We start from the raw sequence: 24,235 nt of genomic DNA, 5'->3' as shown, positions 1-24,235 counted from the left end.
ATATTGAAGTTAAAGATTTTTTCCAAATCATGATGCATAGTTAAAGGTATTTGGAAGTAACATTGGTGTTGATTCCATGTTCTGATTGGTTTCTCTGAAGTATCATCACTCACTGGCATGTTTCAACCAAACTGGGTTGGAGCAGTGCGGTGTCCCAGGAGATGAAATTAGCTTGACTTCAAATGCAAACATCAGCAGTGGCGCTCGGGTAGCTCAGACACCCTTTGAGCCGTTCCCTCCCTCACATCTCAAAAAGACAACACCAGCCCCGTCAATTAACTTTCTGGGAAGGAGAAATGAGCAGCTGCCTCTGTCCTCTCCAGCAGTGACCTTGAGCAAGGCACTCAACCAACATCACTAATGGACTGCACTCCTGAGGTTCAATGTGCCAGGCAGTGTGACTGTCAAGCAGTGGAATACTGACAGGAGCATTAGAATAGAGTATCAGCTTTAAGAGTAAGAGGGGAAATGAAATTGTTACAAACACTAGAAGTAAAACTTATTTAAAAGCTTTTAGGTGAGGACTAAAATGGCTGCAGTAGTGTTAGTGTAGAGGAGGAGGACATATGTTGTGTCAAGCACGACATTTCAAACCACAGCGATACTGCGGGGTCAAAAGGTGTATTCAGGGACGCCTCCTGCAAGAACGATAAATTTAACTGTAAATGTAAATAAATGCATTATATTTTGCCCTAAATACAGACAATTTATCAGGGAGAATTTAAATATATATGGGAGCATATTCAAAATAAGTCATGAAGGGAAGAAACACTTCCTGCCAATCACATCCCTCCATTTAGTGCTCATTATAATGACATAAACTGTTACCCTCCTATTTCATGTGAGCTAATTGGTGCTATTTAGGATATTCAGATGGAATGCAGCGTATTAAACGTACATATTGTGTAAATGTTAAACCCCATATTCACAACATAAATGTAGTTTTACCTGAGAGTGTCCTAATAAACAGACTTACGACAGTCCTAATGGACTGAACCCACATTCCTGAACTTCCCCAACAGAAGAGGCTGTTCATCTCTCTCTCTCTCTCTCTCTCTCTCGGTTTGGATTAGATTTTTCTTTAAAAACCTCTTGTGACAGAGTGTTGGATTAAATATATGTAATTAAGTTAAAACTTTAGTGGTTTTCCTTTTCCTTCTCTACACAACACGCAGCAATTTGTAATAAAAAAAATCCATTTACCGGTAATCTGCAGACAATGAGGCCTATTGTTTGTCAGTGTGGATGCTCATATTCAGTCTGTCTGGGTCGATACTTCAGACCCAGTATGAAGACGCTTGGCCTTAATAGGAAGAATTCTGATGGACGTGAAGAATTATGAATGAAAGTAGATGTTTAATTTAGGGTTAGGCTTATAGCGTGTCCAGATCTTGTCAAAATAAGAAGTTTTGTATTTTAATTTTAAGGAGAAAATATTTATTCACTGTTTGGTGTAACTCACCCCCACCGAGAGAAAACTTTCACCATGACTCTGATATGTAAAATTAATGTCTCAATCAGATTAAGCCAAATTAATATGTTTAAAAAACAAAATTATAAGAACTGCAAACTCGTATTCATCCTTCCATCCATCCATTTTTGGCCGCTTTTTGCCCGTTACGGGTCACTTGATTTTCTGAAGCCTATCCCGGCCTTTATAAAATCACATTTATATGAATAGAAATGACACAAGAAAATCCATCATAAAACAGGCATAACTAGAAAATAATAATCAAATGTACAAATGAAGGAAGTTTTTTTCATGGCCAGTGTTTTATTTTAATTTCATTAGAAATATAACTTAACATTTACACATAAAATCTGTCTGAAAAACACATTAGCCCAACTGAACATGTCCGTTTCCAGATTCCAGACTATGCCATACAACAGGTACAGTTTCACTGGGTGCATGTATATTGTGCTTTTCTGTCCATCTTGGGCCCACACACCTCGCAGCGCTTTTTGCTGCTGGCCACAATCTGGAATACTGAAAAGATAAAGATCTTTACAATTAATCGTCTTTATCAGAAACATGAAATATACTGCAACAGCGTCAAACACTGACATCAGACTTATACAAATGGTGGTTGTGAAGTTTGGCAGGATGTGACACAACCATCTTCCTCCTGAATCTTCTTCACAGTGGCTGCAGAGACTGGGCTTCTTGGGAGATGTTGCCTTCTTTTAATTTGAGGTCTCACCAACATTTTTCCCCATTCCTCAAGGATTCCTCTTCTGCAGCTTTCCCCTATTCCACCCTGGGTTCAGTGACAGCCAAATATCGAAGGCGTTGTATGCGGAGATATCGAGCATGTCAAAAGATATCACCAGAGGCCATCGTAAGGGCTTCCTTTTGCAGCAGTAAGCCGCCACCAGCATTGGAGTCCATGATCGTTTTGGGCTCTCGATGCTCCTGGACACAGTCGCCCGTTCCGGTGCAGTGAACTCATGAGCACCAAATCTTTCCCTTTCTTTAGGACATACGGTGCTTGTTGTTGTGTCAGCAGTGTACACAAACTTTGATAACTGGGCAGGCCTGTGCTCCGTGTTCAGCAGCTGGGGAGGGAGCTGTTACGTACTGTTACCAGTCAGCTTTCACTTTAGCAGTTCCTGTCCCAGCTCTTGTATTATTTAATGTGTAAATGTATCAACTTTGTCCAGCCACCCACACACTAGCTTGGTTGGTTTTCCTCCAAATTGTTTTGGGAAGAAATTTGACAATATTTAGATGATTGGTGCAGAGTTTTTATTTTTCCTGTCATACTGCAGAAAAGGGCAGTAAATACCAGAATGTGATCAAATAAAAGTACACACACATTGCTCAGACCAGTTTGTTTGATTTTATTTTCATTTTATTGAGCAGGAACACCTGTTATCACTGCAAAATATAGCTAATAATGCGTCTCTGCTGGAAAGGAGATAGATGAAAGAATATCACCTCCCAAATGGTTTCATAAAAGCAAGAGATCAAAATGAAAAAGAGACCCGAATTATATAAAAGCTCATCTAGGAGGGAAATGGTAGCACAATAATATATAACAAATGATGGGGAATATGTTACTGAAGTGAGTTTCAGAAGAGGAAAGATTGTGGCAAAGAACTACAGTTGAGCACAGTCATGTTTTATGTACCGGTGCTTTAGATGGCGCTCAGATATCATGATGAGAAAAGTTTAGAAGCTCCTTTTACAGACGTTGTTCAAGTCAAGAACCATTTTAGAGCAACTTATGATGGTTGATTTTCCAGGTATGACAAAATTGTCAAAATACTTAAAAAAAACAAGAAAACACAAAAAAAACAAACTGACGATCACACAGGTTCCAAATAAAAGGTCCCACAACTATTTACTGAGCTGCAAGAACAACACAGTGATAGCATTTGTGGAAAAACAGTGTGTGCAGTTTTGTGTGTGTGTGCGTGTGTGCGTGTGTTTGTTGCTAGTGCTTGCTTGACACTGAGATTTTTGCCTTCTGGGCTTTTACCGAATGCAAGGAAGCAATACAACACACTCTGTAGAATCTAATGAGAATGTGGGTCTGTCTTTGTGTGTGCGTGTGTGTGTGAGAGTTACTGTTTTTTTGTCTGCGGCTGTGTTTGCATATAGATGTGCATTAATGTGTCGCCGTTCACATCAGTATGTATTTGTGTGTGTAACAAGACAAGTGATTTTTCTATACGCCAGACCTGTCATATTTTGAAAGATGGCATCTGTATTACATTGTGTTTGTGTGCGTGCGTGTGTGTGTGTAATATATTTATCTATACCACCATTTGTGATGGGATGCTGGTCTAAACTAAAATATGACTCTATTCATTACAGCAGAACTCTCCACACTTGTGTGAGTGTGTAGTCCTTTGCATAGGCAGTGAATGTGTGTCTCTCCTTGTGTATTTTGTGGTGCGTGTGTGATGGAGAGTCACCGTAGATTCATCATCCATGTGGAAAACATCTCCCTCTGCCTGCCTGCAAACATTCATCCACTACACAGTGCCTGTGTGTGTGTGTGTGTGTGTGTGTTTGTTCATGCACGTGACCTGAGGCTACAGAGTGAGTGTCTGCCTGAAGCAAACTGATTTGCTTCAGGCAGACATATAGGTGAATGCTAACAGAGTCTCTTCACACACTGCAATGTGAGCCAGAGTGTGTGCGGTCAAGACATCAAAAAAAAAATCAGTTTACACTGAAAGATACAAATATACAAATATACACCACAAGCAGTATCTGGGCCTCAGCTGTACTGCACTACCTTCCTGGACTAAATATGTGGAATTTGCTCTTATATTAAATCAGTTCAACTGGAACTAGTTCATGAGAACTAAAACAAATATTGAAAACTATAAGATGAGTTGAAGAGATTTTAGTTAATATTGTGAGAGACTATTCTGTGGTAGCTTCTCATCCCGACATTCGGTGGGAAACACCTCAGGTGGCCGTACTGGAAAGAAGCAGTTGAGCGCTGGTTGAGGCGGTGGCGCTGGTTGAGGCGGGGGTGTTGGTTGAGGCGGCGCCGTTGGTTGAGGCGGTGGCGCTGGTTGAGGCGGCGGCGTTGGTTGAGGCGGCGCCGTTGGTTGGGGCGGTGGCGCTGGTTGAGGCGGCGCCGTTGGTTGAGGCGGTGGCGCTGGTTGAGGCGGCGCCGTTGGTTGAGGCGGTGGCACTGGTTGAGGCGGGGGTGTTGGTTGAGGCGGCGCCGTTGGTTGAGGCGGTGGCGCTGGTTGAGGCGGGGGTGTTGGTTGAGGCGGTGGCGCTGGATGAGGCAGTGGTGTTGGTTGAGGCGGTGGCGCTGGTTGAGGCGGGGGTGTTGGTTGAGGCGGTGGCGCTGGTTGAGGCGGGGGTGTTGGTTGAGGCGGTGGCACTGGTTGAGGCGGTGGCGCTGGATGAGGCAGTGGTGTTGGTTGAGGCGGTGGCGCTGGTTGAGGCGGGGGTGTTGGTTGAGGCAGTGGCGCTGGTTGAGGCGGGGGTGTTGGTTGAGGCGGTGGCGCTGGTTGAGGCGGCGCCGTTGATTGAGGCGGTGGCGCTGGTTGAGGCGGGGGTGTTGGTTGAGGCGGCGCCGTTGGTTGAGGCGGTGGCGCTGGTTGAGGCGGGGGTGTTGGTTGAGGCGGTGGCGCTGGTTGAGGCGGGGGTGTTGGTTGAGGCGGGGGTGTTGGTTAAGGTGGTGGCGTTGGTTGAGGCGGGGGTGTTGGTTGAGGCGGTGGCGCTGGTTGAGGCGGGGGTGTTGGTTAAGGTGGTGGCGTTGGTTGAGGCGGTGGCGCTGGTTGAGGCGGCGCCGTTGGTTGAGGCGGTGGCGCTGGTTGAGGCGGGGGTGTTGGTTGAGGTGGCAGCGTAGGTTAAGGCGGTGGCGCTAGTTGAGGCAGTGGTGTTGGTTGAGGCGGGGGTGTTGGTTGAGGCGGTGGCGCTGGTTGAGGCGGGGGTGTTGGTTGAGGTGGTGGCGCTGGTTGAGGCGGGGGTGTTGGTTGAGGCGGTGGCGCTGGTTGAAGCGGTGGCACTGGTTGAGGCGGGGGTGTTGGTTGAGGCGGCGCCGTTGGTTGAGGCGGTGGCGCTGGTTGAGGCGGGGGTGTTGGTTGAGGCGGTGGCGCTGGATGAGGCAGTGGTGTTGGTTGAGGCGGTGGCGCTGGTTGAGGCGGGGGTGTTGGTTGAGGCGGTGGCGCTGGTTGAGGCGGGGGTGTTGGTTGAGGCGGTGGCACTGGTTGAGGCGGTGGCGCTGGATGAGGCAGTGGTGTTGGTTGAGGCGGTGGCGCTGGTTGAGGCGGGGGTGTTGGTTGAGGCGGTGGCGCTGGTTGAGGCGGGGGTGTTGGTTGAGGCGGGGGTGTTGGTTAAGGTGGTGGCGTTGGTTGAGGCGGGGGTGTTGGTTGAGGCGGTGGCGCTGGTTGAGGCGGGGGTGTTGGTTAAGGTGGTGGCGTTGGTTGAGGCGGTGGCGCTGGTTGAGGCGGCGCCGTTGGTTGAGGCGGTGGCGCTGGTTGAGGCGGGGGTGTTGGTTGAGGTGGCAGCGTAGGTTAAGGCGGTGGCGCTAGTTGAGGCAGTGGTGTTGGTTGAGGAGGGGGTGTTGGTTGAGGCGGTGGCGCTGGTTGAGGCGGGGGTGTTGGTTGAGGTGGTGGCGCTGGTTGAGGCGGGGGTGTTGGTTGAGGCGGTGGCGCTGGTTGAGGCGGTGGCGCTGGATGAGGCGACACGCAGCAGCAGTAGTGAGAGTGTGTGTTGTCTGTTATTGTCTTTAATTGTGTTTTTAACACATTTTTATCGCTTTTAGCTTGTGCTACAAGCTTTTAAGAGTTCTATGTCATAATAATGACTTACCGAGGGCTGATAGCTTTTTTCTTTTCCTTGGCACTCTGCTTTGGCCTTTTGAGTGTTTCCTGAGACATGCCAGTATGGACGGGAGTTTCTCCTGCTACTACGAGACACTAGGGTAGGAGCAGTGAACACTGGGGTAGGAGCAGTGGACGCTGGGGTAGGAGCAGTGGACGCTGGGGTAGGAGCAGTGGACACAATGGTAGGAGCAGTGGACACTGGGGTAGTAGGAGCGGTGGACACTGGGGTAGGAGCGGTGGACACTAGAGTAGGAGCAGTGGACACTGGGGTAGGAGCAGTGGACACTGGGGTAGGAGCGGTGGACACTATGGTAGGAGCAGTGGACACTGGGGTAGGAGCAGTGGACGCTGGGGTAGGAGCGGTGGACCCTGGGGTAGGAGCGGTGGACGCTGGGGTAGGAGCAGTGGACCCTGGGGTAGGAGCGGTGGACGCTGGGGTAGGAGCAGTGGACGCTGGGGTAGGAGCAGTGGACACTGGGGTAGGAGCAGTGGACGCTGGGGTAGGAGCAGTGGACACTGGGGTAGGAGCGGTGGACACTGGGGTAGGAGCGGTGGACGCTGCCGCCTTCCCGGTGGAGATTATCCGTCGTCATGATTCCTCTCTGGGGCTTCCAAGCCCACGTAAAGAGGGAGGAAGAGGGGCAAATGGGGAGGAGTCCGGGGGCGGCTCAAACCGCAGGACCACCGGAGGATTCCCCTTCCCCTGACCATGATTGCAAACGTACAGTCACCTCGTAATAAGGTGGATGCTTTGGTGCGTGTCTCATGGCTGTGACTGAGACGTGGCTCAAGCAGCAGGATCTGCAGTCCGATCTGAAAATAGACGGCTTCGGGGAACCGCTGCGTCTGGACAGAGACCCCGCAGTGACAGGGAAATCACTGGGGGGTGGTCTCTGTTCATATATTAACAGGAAATGGGGTCACGCTTCTGTAGTCCGGGTCACTCTGTGCACTCCTGATGTTAAACTTCTTTCTGTCTCTTTGCGTCCGTTTTATCTCCCGAGGGAGTTCCTGCAAATATTAATAACCCTGGTGTCTATTCACCCAAGGGCAAATGCTGCCAATGCTACATGGGGCATTGGGGCATTGCTCTGGAGTTCGCAGACTCCAGAGCAATAAGCTAATGTTACCACACGACTCCTCAGTAATGTTAAGGCTCGATAAAGAGTTTAATGCTGACGGGATCACTTCTTTGAATTCAGCAATAGCACCATCAGACAGACATCTAGTCAAGGCAGTTCTGTTTGATGGAACGTAGTCCAATAATACAAACGTAAAAGTGATGAACTTGTGGTCCAAGGTGTGATTAAAGCTGTGGGTGGGTTCTTTCACTTTCTGGGAGGAGCCAATTGAGTCTACCAATGAGAGGAAGGCAGTAGCAAGGCAGTCGTCACTGACATCTACATGAATGTTAAAATCTCCCACAACAAGAATCTGTTCTGCTTTCAGAACTAAGCTTGTTAAACATTCAGAACATTCTGACATGAAATCAGAGTCTGGGCCTGGAGGGCGGTAAACTATAACAATCAGGACTGGCTGGCTTGATTTCCGTGTTGGGAGTGACAGACTAAGAATAAGACTCTCAAAGGAGGCGTAGTTTAATTTAGGTTTAGGGTTAATCTGGAGCTCAGAGTTGTAGATGGCTCCAACTCCGCCTCCTCGGCCGGCATCTCAAGATGCATGTGCTGGGAGCTGGGAATTGAACCGCTAACCTCTCGACCATATGACGACCCGCTCAACCACCTGCGCCACCGTTGCAATAACATTGCCAGATGTTAATGCCCTTTCTGTTTAGATACACAAGTGCGTTTATTCACAACAGATCAACAAACACGGGACAAAACAAGCATGCAGCAACGGTCCTTTTCCCGTGGAAGCATCAAAAAAGGTCTCATCATTGATCCTTTTCTTTCATTGTCATACAGTAGTACCTCAGCTTACGAATTTAATCCGTTCTGGGAGTAGCTTCGTAACGTGAAAACTTCTTAAGTAGAGACGCATTTTGAATGTAAATGCACTAATCCGTTCCAAGCCCCGCAAAAGTATGATATTTTTTTAATAAATCATAAAAGCGCATCAGAACATGAAACAAATACATGTTAAAATTAGATTACCGCACAATAAACATAAAACGAGAGGCACATCATGTAAAAAAACCAAAGAATAAAGGAAATAATAAAAATATTAATCTACCTGTTAGCTGTTATTTTTTGTCCTCTTTGTTCACTGGTCCTTTGCGGTGTTTTCTGCCTCGCGTTTCTTGAAAAACTGATCCAATGACGTCTGCTTTTGCCGGCTTTTGACAATCCGTCGGAAATGTGCGAGGCAGACGTCATCATAATGAGCAATAGCCCGACTTGTCAACACTTTTTCCGGGTGACACGAGGGGTGTTAAGTCTTTAACCTCTACGGATGGTCGGAAGGAGGAGACGGATTCAGGAACAAAACCTTTCTTTAATCAGGCGTAGCCGGTCACAGAGCTACATGCTACATTTAGCGCACACCACAAACTAACGTGCCTACGTCATCACGTAACTACGGCATCAGGCATGGACCAAATACATTACAAGGGGGACACGAATAGCATGCTGGGATACACGCATACGCAACGGGTTGCCAGGCAGATTTTAGGCGATAGCCAATGGCAGAGCAGCTACGAGCAGCTATTTTTGACTTCGTATCCTGAAGTGAAAATCGTAACGAGAGGCAATATTTTCCCATTCAGATACTTCGTAACCTGAAACTTTTGGATGTAGGGACATTCGTAAGTAGAAGTACCACTGTACTTTGTTTTTTTTTCTAACTTGTCTTCATTTGTGCTCGAATATGACATCATACATAATGTCAGGCATTGTTGGAGTTTCATGCATGTTATTTTGTATGTGATCGTGACCTGCCCGCTTGGCAGACTAGCTTTATGTTTTATTTAGTGTTATTTCCTGCCTTGCCCCATCGAGGGTGAGACACGGAACCAACAGACGGTGTTCTGAAGAGAAAGTGCAGTGGATTTATTTGTCCTTGTTGTTCTCCCCCTTTCATCCAACCGTAATTCCAAGGGTTGTCCCGGAACACCAGATTCACAAAGAGTCTGGATCAGGTCTCAGGAGATCTGAGCAAGAAGAGGCAGATGGTAGTGATGGTAGTGTTGTGTTTCCCATAACCTTTATTTGGTTTGTTTTAGTTTGTTATGGTTCTTATCTTCATCTTTTACTCCTCCTTACCTATTCCATTTCTGTCTTTCAATTTCTCACCCTCCTTTGTTGTCATCTCCTTCATCCTCTGCCTCCAGCTATTGTCATCCCTTCTCTCTATGTCCCAAATCTCTCTCCCTCTGAAGTCCAATCAGCTGATATAGGCAGAAATGAACAGCCTCTTCTCTTCCTCTCTCCCTCCTGTCATTCTCTGACAGAGATCTTTCATCTACTTTATTGTGCAACAACTTGTCTGAGTTTAGCTTGTGTTTGCTCTGACATGACAGGATGAAAGAGGGAGAGAGAGAATTATCGGAAGAAATAATTAATGGAAAGACAGAATGGGGAGAAGGACATTATTTTGTGCAGACATTCAATCACTTTAAAAAAAAATCTATCCCAACCTCTTGGTCTCGTTCTATTTACTGTTCTCCCTCAAGGAAAAGTACTAAACAAATCAGTCATGCTCATTAACACGCACAAAAAAGACATCTTGTACTCTGAACATTTCCAATTACATTTGTTCAAGTCATGAATGGAGAAATATCTCCAGTATCCTGCTACTACTGTACTTTCTTCTTGTCCCGTCAGGGGTCTCCACATCAAATCAATGTTCTCCACTTCACCCTGTCCTTTGCATCGTCCTCCCCAACACCAGCCACTCTCATGTCCTCCCTCACTACGTCCATGTCTCTTCTCCTGGGTCGTCCTCTAGCCCTGTCCTTTGCATCGTCCTCCCCAACACCAGCCACTCTCATGTCCTCCCTCACTACGTCCATGTCTCTTCTCCTGGGTCGTCCTCTAGTCCTGTTCCCTGGCAGTTCCATCCTCAGCATCCTTCTACCGATATAGACCCTGTCTCTCCTCTGGACATGTCCAAACCATCAAAGTCTGTCCTCTTTGAACTTGTCTTCATCTCCTCCACTTCTAGCTCCGCCTCCTGTCTTTTCCTCAGAGCCACTGTCTCTAAGCCGTCCATCATGGCTGTCCTCACCACTGTCTTGTAGACCTTTCCCTTCATCCTTGCTGACACTCTCCTATCACAGAGCACACCTGATACTTTCCTCCACCTGTGCTCTAACATGAGTGTAAGTATCTGGACTTTCTAGCAGTCTCTCAGAACTGAAGAAGACTCTTGGATGAGAGGAGGAACGTCTTCAATCACACTTGAAATAAAAGCACCAATTATATCAGTCATAAAAGCAAACACACACAGAGACATTTTACATCCATTAAAACACAGAGTATTAGCATTGACATACAAAATACGTAGCTCCCATTAATCCATCTACGGATATACAGATCCATGTGGTAAACACACACACACGCACACACACACTGAGAGGCAGTCAGTCAGTTGTGGAACTTCAAAGTATAAATATATAAGTAACATGGGTTGAAGCATCTCCCTGCAGTCGCAGCCTCATGTTTTTTAAACAGCCAGAAAACATGAAGCGCTCCTCTGAGCTGGGGGATTTGAATTAGCACTAACAAGGAACCAAAGGCGCTCTGGGATTTGCTCAAATTAAAAACGCATTGGTTGTTTATAGTTGACGCCCTCTTCCTCTCTCTCACATCTGCAATGAAAGCTAGTGCTCAACTTTGGTGTGTCTGCTCTTGGAGCTGTTTTTAGCCTCCTAGCTTGCTGAAGGGGCTGAAATGAGATCCCCCGAGTCTCAGTGTCCTCATTTCCGTGTGACGTGGATGTTTGGGTGATGACGATCATGTTGATGATGATGATCATACAGCATGACGACTGAAAGTACCACTACAACCTTCCTTATTGTCACATCTGTGCAACTGTGTTGACATGTTGTGGAACCGTTGTGTGTTACCGTGTTGACATGTCGTGGAACCACTGTGTTACCGTGTTGACATGTTGTGGAACCACTGTGTGTTACCGTGTTGACAAGTCGTAGAACCACTGTGTGTTACCGTGTTGACATGTCGTGGAACCACTGTGTGGTACCGTGTTGACATGTTGTGGAACCACTGTGTTACCGTGTTGACATGTTGTGGAACCGTTGTGTGTTACCGTGTTGACATGTCGTAGAACCACTGTGTGTTACCATGTTGACATGTTGTGGAACCACTGTGTGTTACCGTGTTGACATGTTGTGGAACCACTGTGTGTTACCGTGTTGACATGTTGTGGAACCACTGTGTGTTACCGTGTTGACATGTTGTGGAACCACTGTGTGTTACCGTGTTGACATGTTGTGGAACCACTGTGTGTTACCTTTTTGACATGTCGTGGAACCGTTGTGTGTTACCGTGTTGACATGTCGTAGAACCGTTGTGTGTTACCGTGTTGACATGTTGTGGAACCACTGTGTGTTACCGTGTTGACATGTCGTGGAACCGTTGTGTGTTACCGTGTTGACATGTTGTAGAACCGTTGTGTGTTACCTTTTTGACATGTCGTAGAACCACTGTGTTACCATGTTGACATGTTGTGGAACCACTGTGTGTTACCGTGCTGACATGTCGTAGAATCACTGAGTGTTACCGTGTTGACATGTTGTGGAACCACTGTGTGGTACCGTGTTGACATGTTGTGGAACCACTGTGTGGTACCGTGTTGACATGTTGTGGAACCACTGAGTGTTACCGTTTTGACATGTCGTGGAACCACTGTGTGTTACCGTGTTGACATGTTGTGGAACCACTGAGTGTTACCGTGTTGACATGTCGTGGAACCACTGTGTGGTACCGTGTTGACATGTTGTGGAACCACTGTGTGGTACCGTGTTGACATGTTGTGGAACCACTGAGTGTTACCGTGTTGACATGTCGTGGAACCACTGTGTGTTACCGTGTTGACATGTCGTGGAACCACTGTGTGTTACCGTGTTGACATGTTGTGGAACCACTGTGTGTTACCGTGTTGACATGTCGTGGAACCACTGTGTGTTACCGTGTTGACATGTCGTGGAACCACTGAGTGTTACCGTGTTGACATGTTGTGGAACCACTGTGTGGTACCGTGTTGACATGTTGTGGAACCACTGTGTGGTACCGTGTTGACATGTTGTGGAACCACTGAGTGTTACCGTGTTGACATGTCATGGAACCAATGTGTGTTACCGTGTTGACATGTTGTGGAACCACTGTGTGTTACCGTGTTGACATGTTGTGGAACCACTGTGTGTTACCGTGTTGACATGTCGTGGAACCACTGTGTGTTACCGTGTTGACATGTCGTAGAACCACTGTTTGTTACCGTGTTGACATGTTGTGGAACCACTGTGTGGTACCGTGTTGACATGTTGTGGAACCACTGTGTGTTACCGTGTTGACATGTTGTGGAACCACTGTGTGTTACCGTGTTGACATGTCGTAGAACCACTGTTTGTTACCGTGTTGACATGTTGTGGAACCACTGTGTTACCGTGCTGACATGTCGTAGAACCACTGTTTGTTACCGTGTTGACATGTTGTGGAACCACTGTGTGTTACCGTGTTGACATGTTGTGGAACCACTGTGTGTTACCGTGTTGACATGTCGTGGAACCACTGTGTGTTACCGTGTTGACATGTCGTAGAACCACTGTTTGTTACCGTGTTGACATGTTGTGGAACCACTGTGTTACCGTGTTGACATGTCGTAGAACCACTGTTTGTTACCGTGTTGACATGTTGTGGAACCACTGTGTGTTACCGTGCTGACATGTCGTAGAACCACTGTTTGTTACCGTGTTGACATGTCGTGGAACCACTGTGTGGTACCGTGTTGACATGTTGTGGAACCAATGTGTGTTACCGTGTTGACATGTCGTAGAACCACTGTTTGTTACCGTGTTGACATGTTGTGGAACCACTGTGTGTTACCGTGTTGACATGTCGTAGAACCACTGTGTGTTACCGTGTTGACAATGACAATAAAGGATTTCTATTCTATTCTATTTCTATTCTTCTTGAATGTGTTGCGTACAGATTGTAAAGGACTACATAAGCTTATGTTGCCACAACCTGGTCTATTTTTTAATGGTAAAATATTTACACTCCTTTTCGGGATTGGCAAGTGAATCTGCTGACCTCATTATTTAAGTTGTTTGTTCATTGGAGTCACCGACTCAAACATTTTCCGAATGGAATTTTCCAGCCTAGGAAGAAATAATGCATTATCAACTGTCCCTTGCTGTATTTTTTCTTTTCTCCTTTCTCTCCATCCCTTGCTTGCTCCTTCACCTACAATGTGTGTGTGTGTATAAATATGTAAATGGTTCCTGCCTAACCAGCCAAAACTAGGCCATCATCTCTTCTGTCAACACCTGTAGAAGAGAGACTGAGAGAGTGGGAATAGAAAAGAGAGGCCACAGGTGAAAAGCTTACCAACCTATCTCGCTCCAGCAGCCATGCTGCTATTCTGCTCAGATTAAGCTGACAGCGTTACACATGATGCTGCCGAGTGAAAACAAAATGATTTCCCAGATTTATCCTGAAGAATATCACATTGAAAAAGCTTGATATTTGACACTTTGCTTTGTTGCCCCTTTGTTAAAGCGATCCCTGACTGTTTTTACAAATCGGTCTAAAACACAAGAATGTACCTCTACTATGTAAATACATAGACAAAAATATTAAATTATTTCTTACAAGATATAAAATCTATTTTGTTTGGGGGTCGCCGATGTCGTTTACTTCGCTAGGCAGCCTGAGTGTGACGGCTGCAGCGCCGAGCTCACTGCTATTGATTAGCATGGCAGTGACCTGTTAGCAGCGATCAGCTCATCTGTTCAGCCTTTACAGTCTGAACCACAGCGTCAGCAAAGACGTGAGGAAGAAGCCAGAGATGAAAATGGAGATGAAAATCGATGGGAGAACTCAAGATTTGGTCGTTTTGTTCTCTGTGGCGTCTGCATTGCCATGTCGAAGGAGAGAGAGAGAGTGTCTACTGTAAAGGAATCCGCCTCTCCCCTGAAACAGACTCCGGCAACTTCCCTGACCCGCTAAAGCCGAGAAAGCGTTGGAAAATGAATATAAATTCATAAAATTCATAAATCTTAAATAGCTTATCTTCATTTTACAACGCATTTTCGGCTTTGAGCTATTCAGCTAAGCGCCTGGCCAGCCTGTAATCATTGAGGGGAAGAAGAATTTCCAAGTGTATCCCAAACAAATACTGTAGGATAATGTGAAGGTCGATCCCTGTGCTGGAACTGTACAAGTTGGCTGATGCTCTAAGCGTAGGCGAGCTAGGCGATTGCCTAGGGCGCCACCTGCTGGAGGGGGCGCCACTCCAAGCCTCGAAAAAAAAATATATATATGTATATATATATATATATATATATATTTAAAAAAAAAGGAAAATAATAAACGTATGTTAGAAAGCCCATATTATTGGTTTGGCGTTGCACGGCTCATAGACGCGTTTTCAGCCGATAATTGTTCGTTCTGACGTGAGTTGTCACATGTCCCATGTTCGTGAACACACCATGGTTCTCCGACGCCTTTGAATGCGTCATCTCCGTGCGCAGCGTCGAAGCTGGGATAGTTTCCCTCTCCATACGACGGTAGAACGCCATTATACCGTGGCTTATCTGTCTTTACAGATATGCTCTCCTTCTTTCTGTTCATTGATGTGCGTACATGCCAGAAGAACACAGCATAATAAATCGAGCTTTATTTGTGCCACGCAGTGCACACACAGTAAATCTGGTGGGAGCTGATGGGCAAAAAGCTCTGCAGATGCCAGTGGTTACTTTGGCTACCTGCAGAAGCTTTTCACACTATTTTCTGCCTCCACTCAGGGATGGTCCATCTTAAAAACACGGTCAGATAGGTGGGAAAGTTGGGTCAACAGTGTACAGGCTGTGAGATACCAGGCTGCAAAAGTCAGAGATGCACTTTTGGAAGTGAGAGACCACACCACAGATCCGGTGATAAAAATTGAGGCACAGTCTTTAGCTGAAGAGGTTGCATCATACCGTTTCTCTGTCTGTACTGTGATACGGGATGACATCCTGACAGAAATTCAGCATGTCAACAAGTTATTGCAGTCTGAGACAATGCAGACGGATGTTGCAGTTGATCTGAAGAAAACTGAAGCCTCTCTTACCAGCTACAGAGACACTGGATTTGCTTCTGCACAAGCATCTGCCAAAGAAATGTGTGAGGAGATGAACGTTGAAGCTGTTCTTAAGCAGAAGAGACTAAGAGACAGTTCTCCTATGAGGCTCCTGATGAGGAACTGACTGAAGATTTCCTTTTTCAATATGGTGGTCGATGTCTGCATTGTGTCACTAAGGGAAAGATCACAGACAATGGGTGAAGTCGATAAAAGGTTCAGTGTGCTTGTCGACTTCCCTCAGCTGCCCAAGGAAGAGCTGGAAAAGCCGTGTGAGAGACTGAGCAGTGCCCTGAGCTGGAATGGGCAGTCCGACCTGGATGAACAGGAACTGGCACTGGAGCTGCAATCATTCCCAGATTTACCAAAAACCCAAAATGACCACCTTGGAACTTCTCCGTTTCATACAGGAGAAGAAACTGAAGGAGATTTATCCTAACGTGTGGCCGTGAGAATTGCTCTCACTATTCCAGTGACAGTTGCTGCTGCAGAGAGGAGCTTCTCCAAACTAAAGCTTATAAAAACTGACCTGAGATCCACGATGTCACAAGAGCGTCTCAATGGACTCGCTTTAATAAGCGTAAATCATGATCTTTCAAGACAGGTATCATTTGATGATACCATCGATGCCTTTGCCGCAAGGAAGTCCAGACGTGTAAAATTTTAAATGTAAGCTATCATGGAAAAATTATTTGCTCTGTATCTGTTTTGCATTGTTTGTGTGGAAGCTGTCAGGACTTTTAATTTCCTCTTAATCTGAACAGTAACCCTGTTTTATTTCTGTTTATTTATTTTATTTTATTTTATTATTATTTAACTATTATTTGTATTGTATAGCGTGTGCTAGTTGTTTTGAAGAATAATTAAACTTTTAAGGTCCGTCATGTGGCTGTTGTTATTAATGTTTTATATATATTATGTTTGCCGTTAGGGGGGGGGGGGGGGCGCAAAATCATAATCTCGCCTAGGGCACCAAAATGGCTAGGGCCGGCCCTGGGCTGATGCAACAGGACAACGGGCCAAGGGTTCTCTTAATTTTTCCACGACCAATTTGAGAATTGAATGACTTTGCTCGATGCAGTACCAGCGGTGTTCGCTCAAGACCTACAGAATATTATGTACTATGACTATGCAGACACTGAACCCAATGAAAGATTAAAGTCTCAATAACAATAAAAACAACACTGAGAGAGCTTTTGGTGTTGTAATCCATTTATTTACAAACAATACATCAACTGCACAACGGCTGCTATTTCCTGTCATCCACTCAAATCATCGGTGTTGCTTGTTGTGGAAGAAATACTAAAGGACATAAGCAGGGAGAACACATAAACTAGACAAACCAGAAAGGATTGGAAAAAGGATTGGAACTCGCGACAAATCGCTGTGAGGCAGAAGTGCTACCCAACCACAGCAAGCTGCCCGAGTTTTTAAATTACCACATTCATATCAAATCCCATATCCTATTGTTCAAACTGCCCACAGGTGTTACTGTCCTCAGCTCAGTTAAACATTTACAAAACACATTAATGTGCAGCACAAAAGTAAGCAAGTGTTATTATCATTGTTAAAGACAATAATTAATGTTGAACACAACATCTCATTTACACGCTATTACAAGGGCCCCCCCGGAACAATCACACCGTGTGCACAGGGACCCCGTAGCATGTGGAGAGGGCATAGGGTGAAGGCGCCAGCATGAGTGGAGCAGCCAGAGCAGTTGTGGGGGGCGGTGCCTTGCTCAAGGGTACCTTGTAGTGTTCTGAAGGTAGACTGGCCGCTCTCCATCCACCAGCCCACTAACATGTTTCGTCTGGGCCAGGACTTGAACCAGTGACCCTCCAGTTCCTAACCGAAGTCCCAACCCACCAAGCTACGATCCATCGGCCTGACAGTGTGCCATATCAATAGTGATTGAACAGCAAGGCTGACTGGGGGCAACAATGGAGCTTTCTAAAAGGGACAGATTGATCTTCCTCAGACACTGGCTGATTTTTGGAACGCATATAATCTGTGTGACTGAAGGAACAGGGGCGAGCTGCAGCGCTAACACCGTTGAAGCACCATTTCCTCTGAAAGCAATGAATGAAAAATGAAGCAGCCCATTTATCTATCGGTGCTTGTTCATTAATTCCTTAAGCATTTGTCAGTAACACAGTTAAACACAAACAAGTGTTTGTGGCATGTTGATGCAAATATGTGTTTGTAAAGCATGTATCTATCATTAAGTGTTCACATCCATCATGTTTTTCTCATTTGTATTTGTTTTAAAGTTGTTTTTTTCCAGACATTTTAGCTTTAATGTGTAGAGACGGGACGCAAAATCAAACGGTGTGACCTTGAGAGGACAATAGCCTCGACATATGGGGCACACGCCTCCTCTGCTGTGCATCTATGCCCATCATCCCTGATTCAATCAGGTTCAGTGGAATGTTGTCTTGATCAGGCATAACAGACCAGGAATCATAATATAGGGCATTATGGGAAGCAATAATAACAACCTTTACATCTACCAAGGTTGGAGGATGTGTGGCTGAGGTGAAGCATTTAGTTCATTCATTTGTTTTCAGTCAGGAGTGAAATGGAATAAACAACGAGGGAGAGAGAAGGAGAAGAGGAGAATAGAAAAGAGCCCAGGGGCGGAGCAAGTGAAGGACAGCAGGGGAGAGAAGAGTGTTAGATGTATAAATCAGAGGTAGGTAGGTGTGTGTGCTGAATTATGAATAGCCAGCATGTCCACACACAATCAGGCCAAAAAGCTCTTCTCTCATCAAATAGAAATGATTTTTATACCATCTGGACAGAACTCTACAGTAAAGTGTGCATCTCATATTTTCCTCCTCTCCATCTGTTTTGTTAATTTTGCCTTGTGTCAAATAACCTCATAAATCTGATTACATATTGACAGCATCATTATTTAGATTAATATGAACATTTCAGTCAAAATTCTATTTTTATCTCCAGGTTATGTAATCGCATAAATATAACGCAAAATGTTACAGACGGATTTTGATGAAACTTTCAGGAAATATTGGGAATGTTACCAGGAAAAGATGATTACATTTTGGTGATGATCCGAAGAGATTCTGGATTCTGGATCACTGACATTTTCGGTAACATTGCAGTCAATGGAGCTTCAAAATGTTCCTCAATATCTCGATTGATTGACTGATGTTTATGGAATTTGACACAGTCATGTAGGGTGGGGGTCTCTATTTTACCAAATTTCATCTGGATTGGGGGGTACCTGCGTTTTGGCCTACTGTGCATTTAATATTAGAAAGAGAGATTTCTAACAGCTATAATTCAATTCGGAATTGACTTATAGCTCAGCCCAAAGAGGCAACTTGGGGCCTCCTTCCCGTGGGCCCACCACCCATAGGAGGGACCAAAGGGGTCAGGTGCTTTGTGATGAGGTGGCAGCCGAAGGCGGGGACCTTGGCGGTCCGACCCTCGGCTCCAGAAACTAGCTCTAGGGACGTGGAACGTCACCTCTCTGGCGGGGAAGGAGCCTGAGCTGGTGTGCGAGGTTGAGAAGTTCCGACTGGATATAGTTGGCCTCACCTCGACACACAGCAAGGGCTCCGGAACCACCCTTCTTGAGAGGGGTTGGACTCTCTTCAACTCTGGAGGGAGTTGCAATACTTATTGCCCCCCCTCGCTTGGTGCCTGTATGTTGGAGTTTACTCCAATAAATGAGAGGGTAGCTTCCCTCCGCCTTCGGGTGGGGGGACGGAACCTGACTGTTGTTTGTGCCTATGGTCCAAACAACAGTTCAGAGTATCCACCCTTTTTGGAGTCCCTGGAGGGTGTACTGGAGAGTGCTCCTTCTGGGGAGTCCCTCTTTCTGTTGGGGGACTTCAATGCTCATGTTGGCAATGACAGTGAGACCTGGAGGGGTGTGATTGGGAGGAATGGCACCCCCTGATCGGAACCCGAGTGGTGTTTTGTTATTGGACTTCTGTGCTCGTCACAGATTGTTCTTAACGAACACCATGCTCAAGCATAAGGGTGTCCATATGTGCACTTGGCACCAGGACACCATAGGCCGCAGTTCGATGATCGATTTTATCGTCGTATCGCCGGACTGGCAGCAGACAGGTACCGACAGGACTCTGCACAGATCCGTCATGGTGAAGAGGGAGCTGAGCCGAAAGGCGAAGCTCTTGATTTACCGGTCGATCTCTGTTCCTACCCTCACCTATGGTCACGAGCGGCTGAAATGAGCTTCCTCTGTGGGGGGCTGGGCTCTCCCGTAGAGATAGGGTGAGAAGCTCTATCATCCGGGAGGATGACGGAGCTTCTCACACACAAGAGTGGGCAAGCATGTTCATATCAGGCTCGGTATCAGTCATCTGTCAGCATAACATTCTGTCTGTCTCTCGCTCAGCCACATTCTCAGTCTCTCTCTCTCTCTCACACACACACACAGATGAGCAGCTCATTTTTATCTTCTCATTGTTCCTCTGTGGTCGAGCTGCTGAATAAATCAACTGCAGGAAAACCAGTGATGGAGGGATGGGGGAGGTGCGGAGCGGCATGATGGGATATGATATGACAAACGTGAACAGCGCATATTCTTACTCTCACTGGGAGTAGAGATAGAGACAATGAAGGACAAAAGGTGGAAGCAAAGAAATACAGAGAAATCTGGATGTGGAGTGACAGCGGTCTGCTCGAGCGTGTTCTCCTTTCACATTAAAAAGTGTGTGTATGTGTGTTTAAACGTTACACACCGACCTAGTCTTATCATTGTCTAGTTTGTGTTCATACTTTTCTGTTTACGTCATTCAGTCTCTCTAAAGCTTCATTTAAATAGCATCCAGTTGACAATTGAAGTTCTATTTTCGGAGTTCTTTGCTTTTATTGTCTGACAGGAAGGGCCGAGACCCCCCCCCCCCCCCCCCCCCCCCCCTGCATTCATATTTAAATACTGTATCACGAACACAGAAGCACCAGGTGCTTGTTTCAGAAGGTTTTTTGTGTGTTTTCATTTTGTAATCTGCTGTGGTGATATTGTTACCCCACTTAGCCATTGTGGCTTCAACAAAGAAAAAAGCACACATTGTGAGTAAATGAGCTGCTGATCATATCATTTCACAGCCAGATGCTCATGTGCACTGATGATGTTGTGTGCCGAGCTGTTCATACAACAAATTAGGAGTTGAGCCCCCTTTCACAGGCCATCGTACTAATGACACATAAAAACCGTACAAATCAACTGCCACCCGTATGTGGGGGCAACTAGCGGCCGGGCGGGGCTATATAGTGGCAAATAGTGGCCTTGCATAGTCGCAAAATCTGCTTCTGCGCATGTGTTGACGACCACAACAGAGGTATAATGTGACACGGCCATCTGCTAACTAGTCTGTCGCGGCTTCTTTACGAGAAAGAGAGAGAGAGAGAGAGAGAGAGAGAGAGCGCATTGATTAACTATAAGATTTGTTAGGAAGGAAAGTCTTTAATCTACTCTTGAACATAGAGATGGTGTCTGTCTCACGAACCAATCAGGGAGCTGATTCCACAATAAAGGAGCTTGATAACTTGGAAATGCTAGCTAGTTTTCTTGTGATAAATATAATACCATTTTCTTTAAACTACCAATTGTTGAAAACTATTTTGTCAAACGAGGAAACACATTGCAGTTATGGTTTTGTAGTCTGAGGAAGGGCAACCAAGGAGACAGAGAGCGTTGAAGAAGATGATCCCCTAGCCGGGAAACGCTTTGAAGAGTCTGGTAGCTTAACTTTGCTAACGTTGGGCCCTGGCGATAATGAGTTGCTGTCACAGAAGACCAACGTGGCCATTATCTTATGGATGATGACTCATATTTCATATTTGCTAATTTTCTGCTGAAATGCTTTGTACTTGACCTTTACTTTTATCTTTCACATCGTACGCAATATGAAACGTTATAGGAATGAATGCCTCCAGTAATCAGATAATGAAAGATGCACGATGGAAGCAGCAGTTAGCCATGCGTTAGACCGGCTAATTGTGCGCTACGACTCGTTACGCTTTACACGGACACATTTCAGGAAGGTGAGGTTTTCAAAAATGAAAGCCAGAACTGAAGGAGCCGACTGCTCCTGTTTGAAAATGTGACTAATCCATCAATCTGATAGGCGAAGGCCAGTCTTCTCATTACGCTGTGTGTATCTGCCTCTGCCTGCTCTTTGACAGGAAAGATGCTGACCCAGAAAAAGCACACACACACCATTGTGGTGTCTCTAGCTGTTATCTATAATCCATCTTCTACATGTAAAGTACACACAGACCATCATTGTGGATTCTTCATAGAGCTCGTAAGACAAAAACCTTTGCACACATCTTTGTGTTCGTGTTGTTTTACGCTGTCGTGCATCCCTCCAGGGTTCTCATTTGAATCAAATTAAAATCTAACACGGTTTGTTTTTCACTCTTGACTCACTGTCTGTGATTAATCTAGCTGAACATGGGACCTGGCTTCCACGGATACATGGCTCTAATGTCACGCTCCTGTTCTCTCTCTCTTTATAGGTGTACTTCTCTTCATTATGACTCTGATCTTCCTCCGACCTCCATCATAATCACCTTCCACAATGAAGCCAGATCCACCCTGCTACGCACCATTAGGAGGTAATATATATAATTATGTATAATAACAATGATATTTCTTAACATCCAAGTTTGATCGGGTGTAATCTCAGGACACTTCCTGCTTTGGCTTTGATGTATGAGCTGCTCAAAGTTACAGCAGCAATGCAGTGATTGTACACACATACAGTACAAGCATCAGTCTCTGGACCATTCCATCCTTCAGCAGGTCACCCAACACACACACACACACACACACACACACACACACACACACATCCAGGTTTTGTTTCTTGGCCTGGATTCAGCTCATTATACCACTCAGCCAAAACCAGCCACGTCCCCTTATTCTCACAGAGGACATTTTGTGTTGTGTGTATGTGTGTATGTGTGTGGTGTGTGTGTGTGTGTTTGTGTCCTCCCCTTCAAACTTTTTCAAAGCTGTGCAGTTTTCAACCAATTAAAAGGCAATCTGTCTCCCCGAGCCCTCTGCTCCCTTTGGCTCGGGTTGTCTGTGTACTGTAAGTGTTGCTCAATGCGCTGTGTGTGTGTGTGTGTGAGTGTGTGTGTGTGTGTGTGTGTTATTGGTTACTGGCATAGAGAGCATTGCTAAGCTATGTCTATTTTGTATTTTCAGTGGGAACAATGAACATGGCTCATCTAGATTTCCATGTTTTAAAATGTTTCCCCCTTTTAATTTTGCATTGGTTGACCCTGTCTTGCCTCACAGCTGGTCCTTTTGGAGGTTACTAGACACATAATAACATTAGAACACTGCTCCTATGGATCGCATTGAGCCAACCCAGTCATGATTTCTGTCAGTCCAGCAGATCAGTGTGAAACATCCAGCCTGAGGCTGGTCCAATCACATGTCCAATCACATGTATGTGGCCTGTGTTTGAAATAAACAATAATTAGCCATGTTAACCAGTTTCACTGTTAACATGTTTGTTTCTCAGTTAATCAGATCAGTCTGTATCCACTGGTTTTATTGTGGTTTGGATTCATTCATTCATCCCTCTGTAGATGTACAGCGTACACTCATTCTGGTCTGGTGCTGACTTCTGAGCAGACCAACAAACATAAATATAATGGGACAAAGTATGTATGCAGTATATTCAATTCAATTCAATTCAGTTTTATTTCTTTAGCTCCAGATCACAACAGGAAGTCGTCTCAAGGCACTTTACAGGATTAGCAGGGAAAGACAGAACCCAACTTGACCCACAAGAGCAACGGAGGCAAGGAAAAACTTCCCTTTAACAGGCAGAAACCTTGGACAGAACCTAGGCTCATGGTGGACGGCCATCTGTCTGGCCGGCTGGGTTGAGAGAGAGAGAGAGAATGGCAGGTTGCATATATATAGTGTATATGTTCATGTATATATTCTGTATATATATTATAAACCTGTTTCGTATCAGACGGATACTCCTGTACTTTCTTCTTGTTCCTGAGGGGTCGCCACAGCAACCCAACCTTCTCCACTTCACCCTGTCCTTTGCATCGTCCTCCCCAACACCAGCCACTCTCATGTCCTCCCTCACTACGTCCATGTCTCTTCTCCTGGGTCGTCCTCTAGTCCTGTCCTTTGCATCGTCCTCCCCAACACCAGCCACTCTCATGTCCTCCCTCACTACGTCCATGTCTCTTCTCTTGGGTCGTCCTCTAGTCCTGTCTTTTGCATCGTCCTCCCCAACACCAGTCACTCTCATGTCCTCCCTCACTACGTCCATGTCTCTTCTCCTGGGTCGTCCTCTAGTCCTGTTCCCTGGCAGTTCCATCCTCAGCATCCTTCTACCGATATAGTCCCTGTCTCTCCTCTGGACATGTCCAAACCATCAAAGTCTGGTCTCTCTGACCTTGTCTGGTGGCTTAACATCATGACACACTAAGCTCCTCCCTCTCTATCTGATTATTCATGTTATAAATATATGTCAGTAATCTCTCTCTCTTCTTGTAGTCTTGTTCTCTCTCTCCCTCTGTTTGTCCCTCTCTCTCCTTCAGGTCCTTCTCTCCGTAGTGCTGCAGAACCTGGACCTGTGTCCCTCAACACTGAAGTCCACGTCGCTAGCATTAGCATTTATAGCTTTGTTTT

At 45.8% G+C, this 24,235-nt stretch overlaps 1 protein-coding gene across 1 annotated transcript in view; it reads left to right on the top strand.

Annotated features, from left to right (window-relative positions):
- galnt14 (UDP-N-acetyl-alpha-D-galactosamine:polypeptide N-acetylgalactosaminyltransferase 14 (GalNAc-T14)) overlaps positions 1 to 24,235 on the top strand; it is a 97,919-nt gene that overhangs the window by 48,723 nt on the left and 24,961 nt on the right. The window contains exon 2 of the mRNA XM_068753554.1: positions 22,084 to 22,182. Within this exon, the coding sequence (XP_068609655.1) occupies positions 22,084 to 22,182 (99 nt within the window). The remainder of the gene's footprint in view (positions 1 to 22,083; positions 22,183 to 24,235) is intronic.

The sequence above is a fragment of the Brachionichthys hirsutus genome, chromosome 20 (assembly GCF_040956055.1).
Source record: "Brachionichthys hirsutus isolate HB-005 chromosome 20, CSIRO-AGI_Bhir_v1, whole genome shotgun sequence".
NCBI lineage: Eukaryota > Metazoa > Chordata > Actinopteri > Lophiiformes > Brachionichthyidae > Brachionichthys > Brachionichthys hirsutus.
Note: the sequence above shows the minus strand (reverse complement) of the source record. Positions and strands in the feature narration are given on the sequence as shown.